At 35.1% G+C, this 19,511-nt stretch overlaps 1 protein-coding gene and 1 long non-coding RNA gene across 17 annotated transcripts in view; one reads left to right on the forward strand and one right to left on the reverse strand.

Moving 5' to 3' along the window:
- The window catches only part of LOC101886115 (uncharacterized), a 22,759-nt gene extending 5,289 nt beyond the window's left edge, over positions 1-17,470 (forward strand). For 2 of the 16 annotated variants that reach the window (XR_015480897.1, XR_015480898.1), the window contains exons 2-5: positions 4,662-5,066; positions 5,239-5,551; positions 16,736-16,959; positions 17,070-17,470. Coding sequence is in view for 2 of the 16 variants with exons in the window: in XM_087244692.1 (XP_087100818.1) it covers positions 5,027-5,066; positions 5,239-5,429; positions 16,739-16,959; positions 17,070-17,229 (612 nt within the window). In the remaining 14 variants the exon portion in view is untranslated. Of the gene's footprint in view, positions 1-4,661; positions 5,067-5,238; positions 5,552-5,875; positions 8,372-16,735; positions 16,960-17,069 lie in introns of those variants that run through there. The other 14 variants (XR_015480900.1, XR_015480905.1, XR_015480901.1 and 11 more) reach the window with 7 other exon arrangements.
- LOC141381214 (uncharacterized) overlaps positions 9,167-19,511 on the reverse strand; it is a 161,717-nt gene continuing 151,372 nt past the window's right edge. The window contains exon 4 of the long non-coding RNA XR_015480937.1: positions 9,167-9,233. This is a non-coding gene — a long non-coding RNA (uncharacterized LOC141381214). The remainder of the gene's footprint in view (positions 9,234-19,511) is intronic.

Below are 19,511 nucleotides of genomic sequence, written 5' to 3' on the forward strand. Positions count from 1 at the left end.
CTTAGCAATGGTGTAAAGTAACAAATTACAAATACTCAAACTACTGTAATTGAGTAGCTTTTCTCAGAAATTATAATTTAGTTAGTAGTTTTATAAAGGTGTACTTTTACTTTCCTTTGAGTAAATTTTTAATTTTAATCAACCAAATGTTAATGAGAATAGCTCAGGACTGTAAAAGCTACAGTATAGCTCTTAAATAGGGGAGTTGAGTTGGTCTAGGTGTGTTGGTTGGAACACCAAAGCCGGAAAAGAAATTAGACTTGAATGATTTATTGGTAACAGTCATATGCAGAGGGGGAGCCAGTTGTAACTTGTATGTTTAACGTCTTCTAACAACATACATGGAATGGGCATGGATACTGGATGATGATTGCACTGTGCTTAAATGTTCCTTAGCATAGATCCACCTTTGCATGCATTTATGCGTGTATGAACTTGTGGAGGCGTGTGTGTGTGGTCTGTAAATAAACAGAATAAAGAACATATTTGTTAATGTGTGCTTATTACTCCATCCACAATACAGATAAATCATAATACATATATGTGACATAATTACATGAACTACTGGCATCCCCAAATGTGAACATAATGCAGTATTTAAGATAAACGAACATAATATTTGTCTACATAACAAACAACTTGTAATATAACAGTTTAACTGAATGTGAGCTCCCTCACGATATAGCAGTATCAGTACTTTTACTCCACTACTTTCCTTCAACCTGCAGTAACTACTTTATTTTTTCTTGTCTATGTGGATTAGAAAAATCAGTCCTCTGATTTCTATCCAATCAAATCACCTATAGAAGGTAAATCGCATAATAATGAACTACAGCAAGACATGGGCGCTTTATAATTGCAGCAAACTGTTTGGAAGCATTAAACATGTCCAAGAAGATGTCCACGCAGTGACCCAGAGATTGTTTAGATGCATGTAACTGATGAGCAGATGAGGGATGTTTATTGTATGATGACCACAATGGCCTTAAACACCCAGCAGGCACAAGATGTCAACACTATGTCGGATTGACTTTGTACCTCAATGTCATGGGGACGTTGAATTTTGTTTGGAAATGAAAATCGTGTTGACATCAGAACCCAACGTCAGGCCGACCATGTCAATGCCCAGCCTAAAACAACCAAATATCAACGTCTAATGATGTTACAGCTTGACGTTGAGTGAACGTTACCACTATGACGTCTATCAGAGGTTGGATTTTGGTTGCCATACCTGATGAATAAATGTCAGCATTTGACGTCAATATGACGTTGGTTTAAGATGTTGGTTCTATGTTGGATTTTGCTCACTTTCTAACACAAGCTAAAATCAAATAAATATCAACGTCATTTGATGTCGTTATTGGACATCAAAATAAAATTGTCCTTATAGATGCTGGCTAGACATTGATTTTGGAATATTAACGTCTTATGACATTGTGTGCCTGCAATAACTCAATGCACTACAGAATGTTACGTTTACACACATCCATCCAATGACATGTAAATGCATCAGCTTTTTACAGCGTAATACTCACTACTCACTACACTTGAGTACATTAAAATGGCTACTTTTTACTCCTACTTTGAGTAATATTTAAAATAGGTACTTTTACTCTACTTGCACTACATTTTTAGGCAAATAACGGTACTTAAGTGTGATACTTCAGTACACTTTCCACCACTGTTGCTTAGTCAGAATTTGGCAATTTGAATAATAAAATATTAAAACTTAATACTATTAATAATGTAGAGCTTGACAATTTTTCTTGTCTCTTTTGTAAAAAAAAGTACATTTTGAAATTTCATGGACAACAAAAATAGGCTAATTAATATTAAATAAACGGTCACACTTTACAATAAGGTTCATTAGTTAATGTCAATTAATGCATTTACTAACATGAGCAAACAATGAACAATACATTTACTACTGTATTTGTTCATGTTAGTTAACGTTAGTTAATGAAAATACAGTAGTTCATTGTTATTTCATGTTAACTCATGGTGCATTAACTAATGTTAACAAGCATGAACTTGGATGTTAATAATGCATTAGTAAATGTTCAATTATGATTAATAAACGCTGTACATGTGTTGTTCATGATTAGTTCATGTTAGTAAATGCATTAACTAATGAACCTTATTGTAAAGTGTTACCAAATTACTTTAATATGGGCCACTTTTGGTGCTTCAAACGTTTAATTGGTATTTCTTTTCTTCAAGAATAAGGTCTAAGATTCAAAATAAAAGTTGGGCTACTTGTAGTGAAAGATGACTTCACTTTCATCATATTGTAGGTTTTCTTGCACAGCTGGATGTTGGACTCATGAAAAATAATTATTTGCATTCATTGGAAGCCTTCTTTGAGGGGTTATTTTCACAATTTATGATGGCATAGCTGTCAAAATAAGACAAATGAGCTCATGTATGGGACAAATCTGGACCTTTTATCAGTGGGGGATGGGTCTGGGACAGTGAATGTCCATAAATTGACTTTTATACTTATGCTACTGTCAATCTTTTTCCTTTCTTCACATCAGTTATATACATTACAGCTTTATGTTACATCTAACAATGTGAAAACGTGTCTATTTAATTATTTTAGTGACATGTAAGTTACCATGATGGTGTTTAGCAGTTGTGTGAATGGTCCCTTCTATTATAATGTTTTTTTCTGCTTGTGAAAAAGCGATTTGTTATCTTTGCTTGTGAGTTTCAGTTCATCATCAACTGTTTCTGTGAGTGTTTTATCTGTGCACATATTGAATGTTCAGGTTAATCCATCAAAACGTTGGTGTATTAAAAGGATAGTTCACCCTAAAATGAAAACAATGTCATCACTTACTCTCTCTCACTTGTTCCAAAATAGAAGACCCAAAATATGTGAGAGTAAATGAAATATTTCTTTAACATTATATAAATTAATGTAATACAGAATCTTACTGAAAATTCCGAAATGATTGTACACTGTAAAAAAAAAATTAAGCTGAATCAAATTAACTTTATCAGTCCATTGAACTTATATTATGTTAAACATAACATGATTGAACATGATTAGCTTAGTTTAGTAAGTTACAATGACCTAATGACCTTTTTTAAAAGTGTTTCATATTTTTAACAAGAGAAAATCTGCCAACCACAGCAGCCAGTTTTGTACCATAGATTTTATGGATTTTTATTATACAGTGTATTCATTCTGAAGTCATCTGATTTCATTTTCATTATGTAATTGATAAATATATATACTCAAAACAAGGTATCAGCAGTTGTGTTTATATGAAACATGAGATCACAAGCCTATGATACCCAGATAATATTATAAAATAACATTACACAAGTTATTGATTTGAATTTTGATATTTTATTTGCTTACTAAAGGCAAAGCTTGCACAAAGAACTAAATATTTCTTAGCAAGGGTTACAGTACTGATTGTACTGAAAATCAAGGATATAATAGTAATAATATTTCTAATAATAATAATAATAAGAAGAAGAAGAAGAAGAAGAACAACAACAACAACCATATTTATAACAACAACAACAACAACAATAATGATGATGATAATAATAATAATAATAATAATAATAATAACAATAATGATAATAACAATAACAACAACAACAACAACAATAATAATTATTATAATAATAACAATAATGTTAATAACAATAACAACAACAACAACAATAATAATAATAATAATAATTATAATAATAACAATAATGATGATGATAACAATAATAATAATAATAACAATAATGATGATAACAATAACGACAATAATAATAATAATAATAATAACAATGATAATAATGATAATAACAATAACAATAATAATAATTATAGTAATAATGATAATAATAACAGTAATAATAATAATAATAATAATAATAACAATAATGATACTAACAATAACAATAACAACAACAATAATAATTATTATAATAATAACAATAATGATGATAATGATAACAACAACAATAATATTTTAATAATAACAATAATAATAATGATGATGATGACAATAATAATAATAATAATAATAATAATAATAATAATAATAATAACAACAATAATAATGATAATAACAATAACGACAATAATAATAATAATAATAATAATAATAATAATAATAATAATAATAATAATAACAATAACAATAACAATAACAATTATAATGATGATGATGATGATAATAATAATAATAATAATAATAATAATAATAATAATAACAATGATAATAATGACAATAACACTAACAACAACAATAATAATAATAATAGTAATAATAATAATAATAATAACAATAGTGATAATAACAATAACAACAACAATAATTATTATTATAATAATAACAATAATGATAAAAACGATAACAACAACAACAACAACAATGATAATAATATTAACAATAATAATAATGATGATGATAACAATAATGGTAATAATAATATCAATAATAATAATAATAATAATAGATACTAGATACTAGATACTAGATAATAGATAATGTACATTGTAAGCATAATTTGTGTGAAAAAGGACAGAAATATTTTGTTTTATTGCCATGAAATTTAATTTGAGCTGGAAACCTGTCAAATTGTGTGTATAGATGTGTTTTGTTCAGCAAAAATGTTGATGGGCCACTTTTTTTATTTCCCAGTGACAATGAAGATTGAGGATGTTTCATCTTTACATCGTGGCAGATGGTAAATGATGGCAAGTCCACATTTGTTTCAGAGCAGAGACAGCGTTGCAGATGGACAAGAGCGTAAAAGCTTTATTAAGCATCCAACCTCATGTTTCTGCATATTGTGCAGCAGTGGGGGTCAGCTTAATCAATTTAGTCAACTAAAACAAAACAGGACAGCAGGAAGGATAAAACTGGAAACTGCGAAGTGTTATTTATCCTGAAAAGCCATTCTTGGTGTCATGCAGTACTATAAACAAGCTGTATCATTCTCCCCATGAAACACTTTTACAATCACGCTGCACACCCGTAAAGATATCCTCTCTCTCGCAGCATCAATGAGATTAAAGTACAAGAATGAAGAGATCTTTAGTAGAGGTAAGCTTTATGATGCGCACATGAAGGGGCATGCAATACCATTTATCACTGAGTGTGTATGTGTGCATGTGGAGGGGTGAGGTTATGTCTGCCATTGCCATGGCAACAGAGTCCCTGTGTAAATTTTGTTTAAACCTTTGCTTTATTTCTTTGTTCCAATGTTCTCATTCAGATCAAGTCACACAGCAGCGCCACAAGAAACTTTATTCCTTGTTGGGCTGGTTTGTTCCTGCACTGTCATTCTGGTTCAAAGAATCAACAGTAGACAGTGTGGATTTCTTAGATGAAGACTGGAGAAACACAGAGAAAATACAACATAACCCAGTCTTAAAGAAGAGAGTTCTACTTTTTTTCACGTTTCAGGTGAAAATGTGAACTGCCACAATGCTAAGGTGCTCTGGTTCTATTCTCATGCATCCAAAGTCTTTGCTAGATGGTTGCTAAGGTGCAATATTCTGAAGAGCTGGGGTATTGCTATTGCTAGGGTATGGACCCTTTTCACATTTCTGGGTTTCTCAGTAGCTGGGTAAATTTAGAGGAGAGAACAACATCATATATACTCTCAGCCCTATAAACGCTGCTTTAGAAACACCTCGCATAAGCGGTAATTCGTTGAAGCAAAGATGATATAATACATTCATAAATGCATATTAATGTATATCCCTTTTTAAATTAAAATATTAAAAACTTTATATGATTTAAGAAGATTATATAGGCATTTGTGGAAACCTTTTAAGCTGCAGGTAGCGGCTTCTGATGCTATCGACAAGATTTCTTTCCTATAGTTAATTATTTTGTTTTGTCTCTAGGACAAAAGGAGCTGCATGACTGCATGAAATGTTTGGAAAAAAAGAAACTCAACAAATAGACAAACCACCCTCACAATATTCACAAAAACAAGCACAGCATTTTTGAGGTCATTTCTGGTTAATGATGTCACAGTTTCAAGTGATGGATGCTGGACAATGGAGCAGAAGATCTATGTGCAGTTAATTACAAGAATAAAACTCAAACCGTTTAAGAAAACCGAGTGTAACAAACCATTTAAGTTCAAAAACTAATCCTAATGAGAACTAAATAGAGCATTTTAAGGACAGTAAAAACCAATAAATGAAGATAACTTTAACCAACAGAGTTCTGTTTTTAAGTTAAGACAGTTCAAACTGTTTGAGGAAAGTAATTGCTACAAACCATTTGAGTTAAAAACTAATCTATATGAGTTCTGTAAACTTGCTCCATTTAAGTTGAAGTAATGAAGTATTTAATTAACTAATTCTCTTCAACACTGAGTTCAAAACTCTTTTTAAATGAGCAGAATTAACTTTCAGTCAATTCTGAGTTCTAAACTACACTCATTTCATTTGATAAAGTTGACTGTTGAGTTTTACAGTGTGTATAAATAGTCCTGGTAATCAGTCCTTAAGTAGCTCCCAGCTGTGTGTGTATGTGTGTATAATGAACTGAACATCAGAACAGGTGTGTGTATGAAGTGCATGGTGGGATTTGTAGATTGTTGACATAATTCCAGAAGTTGTCTGTTTAACAACGATCTGCCAGATCTCTGGTGATTATAACACACAAAATGTACCTGTTTCTTGGAATGGATGTGAATGTTGCTTTATGCTCTAGTTCTAGCTCTAATTGTATGGCACTTTACCAGTGTTACTGTTTGAACGGTTCTAACTATCACAGTGCACACACACAGTCTCCTCTGGTCCAGATTAAGCACACAATGATATCACAGAAAATCCGGCGCCTTTACGAAGTGTAAAAGCTCACATGTAATTTACTATCATTTACCAAAGGGTGATCTCACATAGACATCCACAAACAATACTCATAAGAGAAATAAAACTAAATATTCCCAATATGGAGAAATTATTCAAGCTTTGCTGCTCTGACAGGAATAAAATACACAATGTTTTAAAGTGACTAAACATGAAGAGATTATCTGACCAGAAAAAAAAAATTGCAGAGAACAATCTGGATGCAGTTGGTGTATGCAACCTTATTCTGAATGGTTGCTATGTGGTTGCTAGGGTGTTGCTAAAGAATCGCTGGGTGCTTCATAGATAAAAGCAATTCAAGACTGTTTAAACCAAAATAACTACCGAGTAGGCAACTCTGTAAGCTCGTAAAAAAGTCTTGCATTTTTCACATGCTGATTGACTTTCACAGTGCTAATAATTGCGTAATTCAGTTATGACCCCATATTCAGCATGAGCCTATGATAGCTGAAACCCACTACTGTTTCAGAGATGCCGTGAATGGTGGTGGCAGTGTGGTGTCTCTCTCCCGCGTTCTCTTGCCGAGAGACTTAGAAAGAGCAGAAGCTGTAATTAGAATGCGAGGGAGCAAGTCGCTGCTGCAAATTGAAAACATATTGATTCTCCCTCAGCTCTGTTCTCCCCAGCCCGAGAACAGGATGGAGATTCACACACAAGGTAACAGGGAGCAGGAAAAGAGGGGCTGGTGGGTGCGGAGGTTTGAAAACCGAGGGAGGGAGAAGGAGATTACATCATGCATTGGACATTTTTTCTGCACAAAAAAAAGGCAGGGAATTTTTTTTCTTTATTAAAAGCTTAAGCTGAACCAAATCTATGCATTGAAACTCCACCTATTAATCCAGCTGAATTCTGCCCCCAATAAGACGAAAAGAGGCCGTTCTAGTACACTGTACTGACGTCAAGGGAAGTAGATACCGCCAAAATACTTTGCTAGAGGGAAGATCGCTAAGGTCCAATGTGTATAAACGTGTCTGGGTACAAGCACCAAAATAGGAGCTGAATTGGTGAAGGCAGATTGTAAGTCAGAAATGTGTGGCTGTCAAATGCAGTCATATACTGAGTTGCACGTCGGTGTTACCCCTCAGGCAATACAGTGGCTTCCTCATCCAGAGCAGTGTATCACCTCTCTGCAATCCTCAAATGACAAGAAAAGTCATTTGTCTGCAGTGTTCTTTTAGCATATGATTTGTATGCATTTGTTTTCAAAGGGAACAGAATAAAACATGGTATGTTGCAATGCAAATACATAAAGAACTGCTGCAGGGCATTGCTGTCATAGTCATGCACCTGCTGTGCCCTCTGTAGCTGTTGTCAATATGCAAGCCAGCGACTTATAGACAGCAAGTGCAGCCTGTTGATGGAGTCATGCAGTTAATGTACTGTCATTGCATAGAATTCAGGTTGTGCTGTTTCACATCAGTAATTCCCTTTTTTCTAATTATTGTAAATTTTAGATTACATGCATGAATTACAAATATACAGCCCAAGCTAAATACAATAAAATTGCCATAAAAGCTACATTTTCTGTGTTTGTATATGTGAAAGTAAATAGATAGTTCACCTCACCTAACCCAGTTTTTAACTCATTCACATGCTATTTTCAACATGATCTCACGGCAATGGACGCCATGCAAGGCTAGAGTTTGAAAGCCAACAATAAATCTCCGGTGAAAGCTTAATGTGACTATTTTTAATTTCACATGGTTGTTTTTACAGCAACGATCTTGTAATGTAATTACAATACATTCAGGTAAAGAGACTTAAGCATTCATTTAGTTGTTCAAGCGTAAGCCAAGATGAAAGACCGTTGTAACCACTAGCGCCGTCAGTAGCAACACTAGCATAGAAATTCCCCTGAAAATACCTGAAAAAACGTTCATATTTTAAAGACATGGCGGGTGGAAATGGAATTTATTGCAGTGCTTCTTGTCTGATCCGAGAGCCACTTCATATTGTATATCTCACAGGCAGTGAAGATTTATAAAGAAAATAATTTTGTACAAATTAGCCACTAAACTGACAAAACATAAATAGCTGCATTTCCTCATGAGATCAGGCTGGTTATTTCATGCTTATATCTGAATTTAATTTTTCTGCACAACAAAATAGTTGATTTTTGAAGAATGATCAAGTTTTTTGCACATTTAATAAAAGCAACACAGGCTCATTCTGAAAACATAGTCCCACGGACGTTTCTGGAGACCGCAAATTATGTAGCTGGAGGTGCGTATGGCTGCATTTAATTTTATTAAGCGAACGCTACGGGGCAGTGTGTGACGTCTTCCTTTTGGAGCTTATTGGTTGACCGCTTACCTCTGTGTGAAGGGGCTTTCCCACCACAACCAGTTTGTCCAGTTAGCTCGTCGTGTACGTTGGCGGTCTTGAGACGCAGAGAGGAGTTGACCACATCGACGACGATCGGGTTTGAGTCCGGGGAAGAGCAGTTCCAGAAATCAAGTAAGACAAAAACAGAATTAAAAAAATAAAATGAGCAAGTGAACAACAGGGTGAGAATGTGGTAAAATCTGAAAATGTGGTAAAAATCAGACGAGGGCTTTCCATTTCTGGATGGCTTTTGTAAATCATCGATTGGGTTTAGGAAAGTAAGTGGGTGGGCAGGTCAATCAGTAAAATTGGTTGGGTTTAGGGAAGGAGGAGGGTGTGTCAGTCGATTGGCCGGTCGCCCAATCAATTATTCAGTCATTCAGTCGGTCGACAGTGGCCTCTGGTGGGTTCCCGTGAGAACAGTGCCGGTGTAAACAGCACTCGTGAGAGACATTTGAGATGTGAAAAAGCGAACACAGTGGCCTCTCGCAGATTCGCGAAAACAAAAACTGCAAAAATAAGTACTTCCCGAGACATATTCCGCAGTCTCCAGAAACGCACACGGGACTACGTTTTTAGAATGAGCCTGGGTTGAATAAAAGTCAACTGAATCAACAACCCCCACTGTTTCAAAGAATGAACTGAATAAAGACAACAAAACAAAACAAGAAAAAATGCTTAATTGAAAAAATTTAAATAAACAGCAGAAAAGCAAAGCAAACAACACTATGAAAAACAAGATAAAAAAAACAACAACCCAAAAACTAGCTATAAAAAAAACAGTTTTTAAAATGTATTTTATTTTTTTATTTGTCATACGAAACACTCAGAAAATGATGTTTGTTGTTTGTTCAAACTCCATATTTAATATGAGCTGAAACAACGAAATTCTTGATTTTTTTGGGTTCAATCCACTTAAATTTGTTAAAACAAATAAATTAACTTTTTGAACACAAATTGATTGTGTGGAACAAAGAGGTTTTTTTACAGTGAAGAATGTGATGACTTTGATTTCTTTTTATATAGAGTTTGTTTCATAATTAATTTCTAAAAATATTCAAACTGACAAACGTGAAAAAGTACATATTTAAATGATTACATATTTACATAAGATTCATATAAGCTACTTTAATGAACAAAATCTGCACTTCCAATATGCGTATTTTGCCAAATCATTCATCTTGTATTAAGTACACAACACCAAGCACTCCTGTGTTAGACCGAATGCAAGCTGCTACACAAATGTAAAGTGTATTCACACCATTGTATCAATTATTTTTGGGACCTTTAGCAGAGGAAAATCATGTCTACCCCAGAGTGTGTGCCCTGAGGCGATTTTTACCAAGAGACTCCACATAATCACATGCAATTAATGAAACCACAAAAAAGAAGGCAGTTCAAAGAACAACCTTATCCTGTGTTTCCATTCTCTCTATTCTGCAAAGCACAATTCACTTTAAGCATTGCTTAAGCCAATGCTCAAGGGGTGTTTTAACAAGCAGTTGATTAGTGCTGGTCTTTTACAGGCTAATGTTTAGCTGACATTAAAGGTCTTTGTGGGAAGTTCATGCCTATAACATACACACATGCTTTCTCGTTCTCCTCAATCATAGAGAATGAATTCCACAGTTTTCCATGTACAATTGAAGCCTGAAACCAGCAGGAGTTGCTGTCGTTTTAGCATCACTTTCGAAACCACATGATCACCCCCCCACCCCCACCCCCCGCCCCCCCACTGCTCAGGGATAATGGAGTCGTGCTGAATTTCAGTATCACTTTATACCCTCTGACAATAAACTCTATGCACTTCAAAACGTTTGCCGTAAACTGATAATAGGCACAGCGGTATTCCAGGTAATATTTCACAGTAAAAATACCCTGAAAGGTTTACTACAGGCAAAATTTAGCATGCCACTAACTTAGCTAGACTTAATACAGCGAGTTGATGCAACACTTCAGCATTAAAGGGATAGTTCACCCAAAAATGAACATTTACTCACTATTTATTCAAGTGGTTCCAAACCCTTATGAGTTTCATTCTTCTGTCGAAGAACAGGGCTGCACATTTTGAACAGGGCTGCACGGTGGCACAGTGGGTAGCACGTTCGCCTCACAGCAAGAAGGTTGCTGGTTCGAGCCTCGGCTGGGTCAGCTGGCGTTTCTGTGTGGAGTTTGCATGTTCTCCCAGTTTTTGCGTGGGTTTCCTCCGGGTGCTCCAGTTTCCCCCAAAAGTCCAAAAACACGTGGTATAGGGGAATTGGTTAAGCTAAATTTTCTGTAGTGTATGTGTGTGAATGATTGTGTATGGGTGATTGTTCCCAGTGATGGGTTGCACCTGGAAAGGCATCCGCTGCGTAATACATATGCTGGATGAGTTAGCGGTTGATTCCGCTGTGGCGACCCCAGATTAATAAGTGCACTAAGCTGAAAAGAAAATGAATGAATGAATGAATGAATGTTATGAACACAGCTAAAAACTTTCCATAGTGGAAGTCAACGGTTACATGTCTCCAGATTTCTTCCATAGACTAAAAGATATGCATGTAGTATCTGTGACGTCACCTATAGGTTTCGGAAGAGCGCAAATGAAGCTACAAACGGGCTAGGCCAACCATTACCATTTTGTTCGTGCTTCATTGCACCGACCAGGGGTAATCGAAAAAAGGCAAACCATGAGCGGAGCTATAGATGCTTGCTAGCATTTTGCATAGAGAGGTTTTTCTTTGGGAGAAACGCTTGATACTTTATCACCTGCAACTCGTTTGTGTTCTGACCACATGTGCTTGGTCATATACTATATCAATAAAGTGTTTAGTCTTTTAAAAACGTTGTAATAAATTGAGCCACTAAACATTGTTCTCGTGACGTTTTTGTAAAGGAGGAAAATGCTAACTACTTCTGTGTTAGTAAATCGAAGGCTATTAATGAAATCCAAGCATAACACTATGACGTTTCAGATGACTGTTCTAGAGCCTACAGCTAATCAATCTGTCAGATTCTGGAGTGCAATACAGTTTTGAAGAACATTTTAAATGATAAATTATTTTAAGTAAAACAAATCCATTCGGCCTCTTTACTTTCTTTTTACTTCTTTACTTTCATGGATAATGAAACGGTGTTGTACGCACTCCACTGAAGACGTCCATTAGCCTACATATTTAATTTCATTTGTTAAGTGCAAAGATTTATTTCAATAATATTTCTAAATTCAGTTGACAACCTCACAGGTAGACAAACATAAACTTGTTTTTATTAAAACAAACTTAAATATGCATATAATAAATAATACTAATGATAATACTAACATTATACAAAAGCAGATTGTCATGAGTAAACGGAAAAAAACTCCCCCGAGATAAGGAAGTCTTGGAGGCAGTGGTTTTTATATTTATGAAAATAATAATTTTCGTAATATTTTAATCCTTAATTTTTTTTCTATTGTAAATAGATTTGCATATTGCTGTACATCCTGTGTGTATTAAGCAATGTGTATGCGTTTAAGGCGCACAACAAGGCAAATTGGTGGTCATTCACGTGAGTAACAATCACACAGTGTGAACTTTCATAGACGCAATCTAAGAGAATCATTGATGAGTTGCTGACCCTCGTGAGATATTTGGTATGCTAACTATCAGGCGCTGTCTGCCAATCTAAATCATGCCATCTGAAATGTGTTTTGATTTAAAATAACATCGGCGATTACCTACAGCCAATAAGAGAGCAGCACTCACTACTATGCGTACCTGCAGGCCAGTGTGAGTTTAGTTAAAAAGTTAAAAGCGCCCATTTTCAGTTTATTTGGACCCAAGAAATTAAGAAAAAAACTAGTGGAAATTTGACAGGAGCACTGTCAAACAGGAGTTTGACAGAAGACTGTTTGACGCATCATCTGAGCGTCAAACAGCTTCTGGGTTTCTTTCTCATTATTAATGACAGTAGATATACTACGTGACCTTGCGTTGTTTCCATGTCACTTCTTGTGTGTGTTTGGTTGTGAGACATAGTTTGGACAAAGTTGTTGACGATTCTTCCTATTGCAAAGTCATGCAGTATGAAACCCCATGTCGCCGATCCATCTTGCAGTGCAAACAAAGCAGCAACTAGCGCTACCCCAGACAGTCATGCAGTGTGAAAACATCTGTGACATGACTACTTTGAAAATCATGCAGTCTGAGCTTGGCATAACGCGCTCTGTGCTGGACTTTAGACCTGTTTTCAGCTGATCAATTGTATAGTCTATTTTAGTTCCTCAAAATAGCAACGCTTTAACAATGCCCCTTAACCCACCTCCTTTCTAAACTGGAACACACATGAGTCCACAAAGTGATGCAAACAGATTTACTATTTAAACAACGTGGTGCAAAGCATGAAAATTAGGGTTGCGTTGGTCAGAAATTAGCAACACATTGCGCCAAACATGTCAATCCACTTGTTAATTGATGACGTGTTAGTGACGTATGTAATACTGTTTCCGGGTCCAAGCCGCCACTCATTTGAGTTGAGAAATTATTTGTTTATGATCACTTTTAATTCATTTCACACATTAAAGTTAATTTTAAGTAAAGTGATAGGATACACAACAATCTCTGGGCTTGCTGCATCACAAATAGGAAAATTTAAACAATTTATAAAAAAAATTAATCACTTTCTGGCCATCGGATATAAGGCATGGACATATATATTGCGATCGTGATTTTCGAAAGTGTTAAATCACTTTGTAAACGTTTATAATTACCATTTTATGAGTCTCCCTATACAGTTGAATAGAGCGCTTGGACCCGGAAGTCGCTTCTCGTGACCACACTTAACAAGCGGATAGGGCCCAGTGTCTTAAGTAGTTGGGCCCTTAAGCAGTTAAACCTTTATCTACAACAGTTTAGTACAGAGGTTCTCAAAGTGGGGGTCGGGACCCCCCGAGGGGTCGCGGGACAATGAAGGGGGGTCGCCTGTTGATTTTTAAAAATCAATAAATTTTTATTAAACCTTAAGGCTTACTGTATTTTATCAATAACCTACTGAAGAGAAAAAAATATTCGTTTATAGTTACTATAAACTATATAGTTACTATAGTAGCTTATAGTTACTAATTCTATTGGATTGCGACTTCTCGGGTAATTACATTATACTACAGACACAGCAATACTGTCAGATGCAGCAGATTTTGTAACAGTAGGTTAAACTTTCTAGCCCATTTAAAGCACTGACATACATTTAAAAAAAAACTAAGAATAGACTTGGGTCTATTGGTGTGTTTGTGTGCGTCATTGCATACAAGGTTTCTGTATTTATAACCACCACCTCAGAGAATATTGGGGGTCACGAGTCACTGGCGTTGTCATTTTGGAGGTCGCGGGCTGAAAAGTTTGGGAACCCCTGGTTTAGTAGACTTCCTTTGTCAGTTTGTCAGTACAAAGCAGATTTTGTGGCTTTTGTGTCTCCTTTTTGCGCCATATTCTGCTACATTGGAAGTCATCTGCTCAAAACTTGAACAAATTAGGCCCTGTCTGAGAGGTTCTTCCAAAAACATTTATAAAATTTGGAGTTCTCTCTTTGAATATATGGAAATGTATACTCCTTGAACACTGGATGATAGTTTATTTTTACGTACATTGCTCCTGGGTGACATCTCATGTGACATCATAACCAGGCTTTTAGTTTGGAGTATAAACGATTGTTTCGGTTGGTACAAGCTTATTAATTCATTCATTTTCTTTCCAGCTTAGTCCCTTTATTAATCAGGGGTCGCCACAGTGCAATAAACCGCCAACTTATCCAGTACGTTTTACACAGCGAATGCCCTTGCAGCCGTAACCCAACACTGGTAAATACTCATACACTCTTGCATTCACACACATACACAACGAACAATTTAGCTTATTCATCTCACCTATATCGCTTGTCTTTGGACTTGTGGGGAAACCGGAGCACCCGGAAGAGAACTTGTACACTCCACACAAAAATGCCAACTAAGCTAGCCAGGACTTGAACCAATGACCTTCTTGCTGTGAGGCGATCGTGCTACCCACTGTGCCGCCTACAATATTATTAATATAATTATTTTATTATTGTTATTATCATTATTTGTTTTTTTCTTTTTTGTATTTTTTGTTTACAATTTTTTTCCTTTGTTTATTGGTTTTTATAAACATACAAACAAAAGCAAAAAAGCGCAAAGACAAGGATATTAATAGACACAAGTATAGCAGCAAAAGTAAAAAAAAATAAATAAATAAATAAATAAACATACGAACAGAATACAAAAATCATAATAAACAAATAAAGTTCTACTGTGATTAAGTAAAGTCACACTTAATATGAAAATACAACTGAGGCATCAGTGAGTCAGAGGCTTTTTAGAGGCATCCATATTTTCTGAAAAACATCCCCTTTCTTTCTTAAGTAGTATGTATATTGTTCTAAGAGCACTGTTTCATTCAAGAGTTGTATGAACAGTTCCAATGTTGGAGGACTTTGTTGGTTCCAGCAAAGAGCATTTTTTTGCTAGATAGGAAATGATGCAGTCTCTTTATAAAAGGAGGATCAAGTGTCTTGTTTAGTTCTGTACCAAAGAGGTATAATGTTGGTTTGTTGTCCAATGGAATTTGGAAAGCTTTGGCTGTAAAGTCCTGTACTGCTTTCCAGAGCTTTTTGTATTCCCAAAATACATGCCTGATTGTTCCTGAATAGGTTTTACACCTGTGACACCAGGATGATACATTGGGGTACATTTTGCTCAAGCGAAGTGGGGTCAGATACATCCTATGCATACATTTATAGTTTTGTTCAACTATTTTGTTACTGGAAAAGGGAATGAGAGTGTAGTGGCACACTTTTCGTGCACATCCTTATGTACCAACTTTTGCAGCTAGTCCAACAACCAGAATTGGAAAAAACGCGAATTAAACCGGATCTTCTTTTAAAAATGGTTTACTGAAAAATTGCAAAACCAAAATACAAAGGTACAATAGATTCAATATAGCTCAGTTGCTTCCTCGGTTGCTTCCAACATCCAAAACTGCAATCTGAACTAAACATACAAATTGATGACATCATGACGTATTACTCTCTGAAACCAAAAATACCAAATAATTTTTTTATTGTATTATTTAATAAATTATGCATTTTAAATAGTGCAATCATTATGAATTCTTATTAAATATCAATTTTCACCATGTTTTAATCTTTTTAACTAAATTATTATCACAAATTAATTGCATAATTGGCTTTTACAGAGAGTATTCTGGAATATAGTCTTCCACTGATCATAATAATAATAATAATAAATCCATCATTAAAATTATATTGCAAATTTCTTAGCTACACATTTTAAGTATATTTTTCTTTTTTTAAATATATAAATATATCTGGGGGTCAATAATTGTCACAATTATTTGGATCTTTGTTTACTTCTCTCTCTCTCGCTCTCTCTCTCTCTCTCTCTCTCTATTCAAAAATGTGTGATATTTGTACATTGTTGGAAATTTTCTATAAAGTTGAAGAAGAAAAAAATACACAATCACTAATATGTCGATTTAACCATTCCCTGCTGATTCACAGTAGATCACACAGTCAGGCTCAGTGGCCGGAGCCAGGACTCCTGTTTGCTCATTGTTCATTCCAGTGATCATGACACAGCTAATAGAGGCCGGATTAGTGTGCAGGAACAGAGTAGGCAAACACACAGAGACTAATGATGGAGACCAGCCAGTCTGCAATGCTTTCTCGTACTCTAACACCACCTCTGTGGTGTATTTCAGCATTATGGTGTTGGTATGCCCTAAGTAAGTATATACTGTATAGTCTTTTATTTGTTGCTTTATGATGTATTAATGTGCTTTTTATTAACGCTTGTAACCCCGCAAACACATCCTATATGCCGTTTTTTTTTCAGCAAATGTGAAACCACGCTCCCAGTTCCCTGCTTCAGTAAATCTACTAGCCTATATGTTCCCGTCCCCCTTCCTCTCTGTGTTTGTCAGTGTGCTCTCCTCATCTGTCGTCTACGTTTTGAATCCGGAGTGGTCCAGCGCTGTACCAGACTAGAATTTTAAGCATGTCCTTTGGTCAGGAGAAGGGGGCGGTAGAGTCGGTTGCTGTATGCATGAAACTTAAAAAGGCTCTAAAGGAGGACTCTAGCATGATAACGTGCTATGTTATGCGGGTTTGCACCTAAAGGAGTTGATGTATAAAAGAGCATTTTTCTTATTTGTGTTTTTACTGGTCTAAGCTGGATGTGGATATGTTGCTTATGTGGGTTATTTGCATAAAATAATTGATTTATTGAAAAACTGATGGGAGGAGAGAAGTGTGCTTTATTATGTGGGCAACAGAGTGATGAATACAGTTGAGAAATTAAAAACATGAAGTGAAAAAAATAGCAAATACGCCAGAGAAAAGCGGGTAGTGGTGATAACATCAAAATACTGAGTTTAATGCATTAAAATAAAACAAAAAAATATATTTTTAAATATTTTATTTTCAGTAGTTGTTATAAAGTTATAGCAAATATGTATATGAAAAGAAAACAAATCTAATTAGTTTACAAATTAAGTTATTATGTGTAATAAAATGAAACATAACATTGAAAAAAAGTATTGAACACATGACATTCATTTATTGCATAACTATTATATATCAGCTGCTGTCTGGTCTTTTACTGCCTTTTTACACTTCCCTTTCTTCATATGTTTCATTTTACTACACATAACTTAATTTGTAAATTAATTAGATTTGTTTTCTTTTCATATACATATTTGGTAAACCTTTATAACACCTAAACACTATGAATTATTTATTAAGCATTAGCATGGTGAATTCATCATTTGTTAAGCATTAACTACATTAATAAAATTTAGTAAGCAGTTGTATAATGTGATATATAAATGTGTTTATAAGTCAAGAATACAGCATTTGTAGCTGTATTTATAAACTGCTTACTAATGTCTATTAATGTAGAGTTAATGCTTAACAAACAATGAATTAACTATAAGCTAATGCTTAATAAATGATTCATAGTTTGTAGTTATTATAAAGTGTTACCATATATTTCTTTGTTTGTGACCAACATCTGGTGAAAATTTCAAGTCAGTAGCACCTTTAGAAATATGTTTCCGAGATAAACAGTGACGTGTTGAATACTTACCTTCACTTACACAAAAACACACACACACACACACACACACACACACACGCACGCACGCACACACACACACAAACACACACACACGCACACACATACATACATATATATATATATATATATATATATATATATATATATATATATATATATATATATATATATATATATATATATATATATATAGCCACCATCCACTTTATTAAGTACACCTTACTTACTGGGTTGGACCCCCTTTGGCCTCACAGCTGCCTTAATCCTTTGTGCATAGATTCTCCTGTTCCACCACACAAAGCATAAAGGTGCTCTACTGGATTGAGTCTGGTGACTGTGGAGGCCATTTGAGTACAGTGAACTAATTGTCATGTTCAAGAAACCATCGGAGATGATTCACGCTTTATGATATGGCGTGTTATAAAGGGTCATATACGGATGGACGTGGTCAGCAACAATACTCAGGTAGACTGTTATGTTGACACGAGGCTCAATTGGCACTAATGGGGCCAAAGTGTGCCAAGAAAATATCCCCTGAACCATGACAACGTTTTTCCTATCTTCTATTGTCCAATTTTGGTGAGCCTGTGTGAATTGTAGCCTCAGTTTCCTGTTCTTAGCTGACAGGTCTGGTTGACACCTGGTGTTGTCTTCTGCTGCTGTAGCCCATCTGCCTCAAGGTTGGACATGTTGTGTGTTTAGAGATGCTCTTCTGCATACCTTAGTTATAACAAGTGGTTATTTGAGTTACTGTTGCCTTTCTATGAGCTAGAACCAGTTTGGTCATTCTCTTCTGATCTCTGGCATCAACAAGACCCACAGAACTGCCTCTCACTGGACATTTTGGACCATCTTTTTTGGACCATTCTCTGTAAACCCCAGAGATGGTTGTGCAAAACCCCAGTAGATCAGCAATTTCTAAAATACTCAGACCAGCCTGTCTGGCCCCAACAACCATGCCACATTCAAAGTCATTCTTAAATCACCTTTAAGAGCAGATCGTCTTGTCTACATGACTAAATGCATTGAGTTGCCGCCATGTGATTAAAATTTTGCATTAACTAGCATTGGGACAGGTAAACCTAAAAAAGTGGCCGTTGTGTATATTTATACATATCACTTTAATGTTTCAGATCATCAGATTAATTTTAATGTTGAAAAGTGAAAACTGCTGATAACTGAAAAGTAAACAACAGTGAG

The sequence above is a fragment of the Danio rerio genome, chromosome 3 (assembly GCF_052040795.2).
Source record: "Danio rerio strain M-AB ecotype USA chromosome 3, GRCz13ab, whole genome shotgun sequence".
Classification (NCBI taxonomy): domain Eukaryota; kingdom Metazoa; phylum Chordata; class Actinopteri; order Cypriniformes; family Danionidae; genus Danio; species Danio rerio.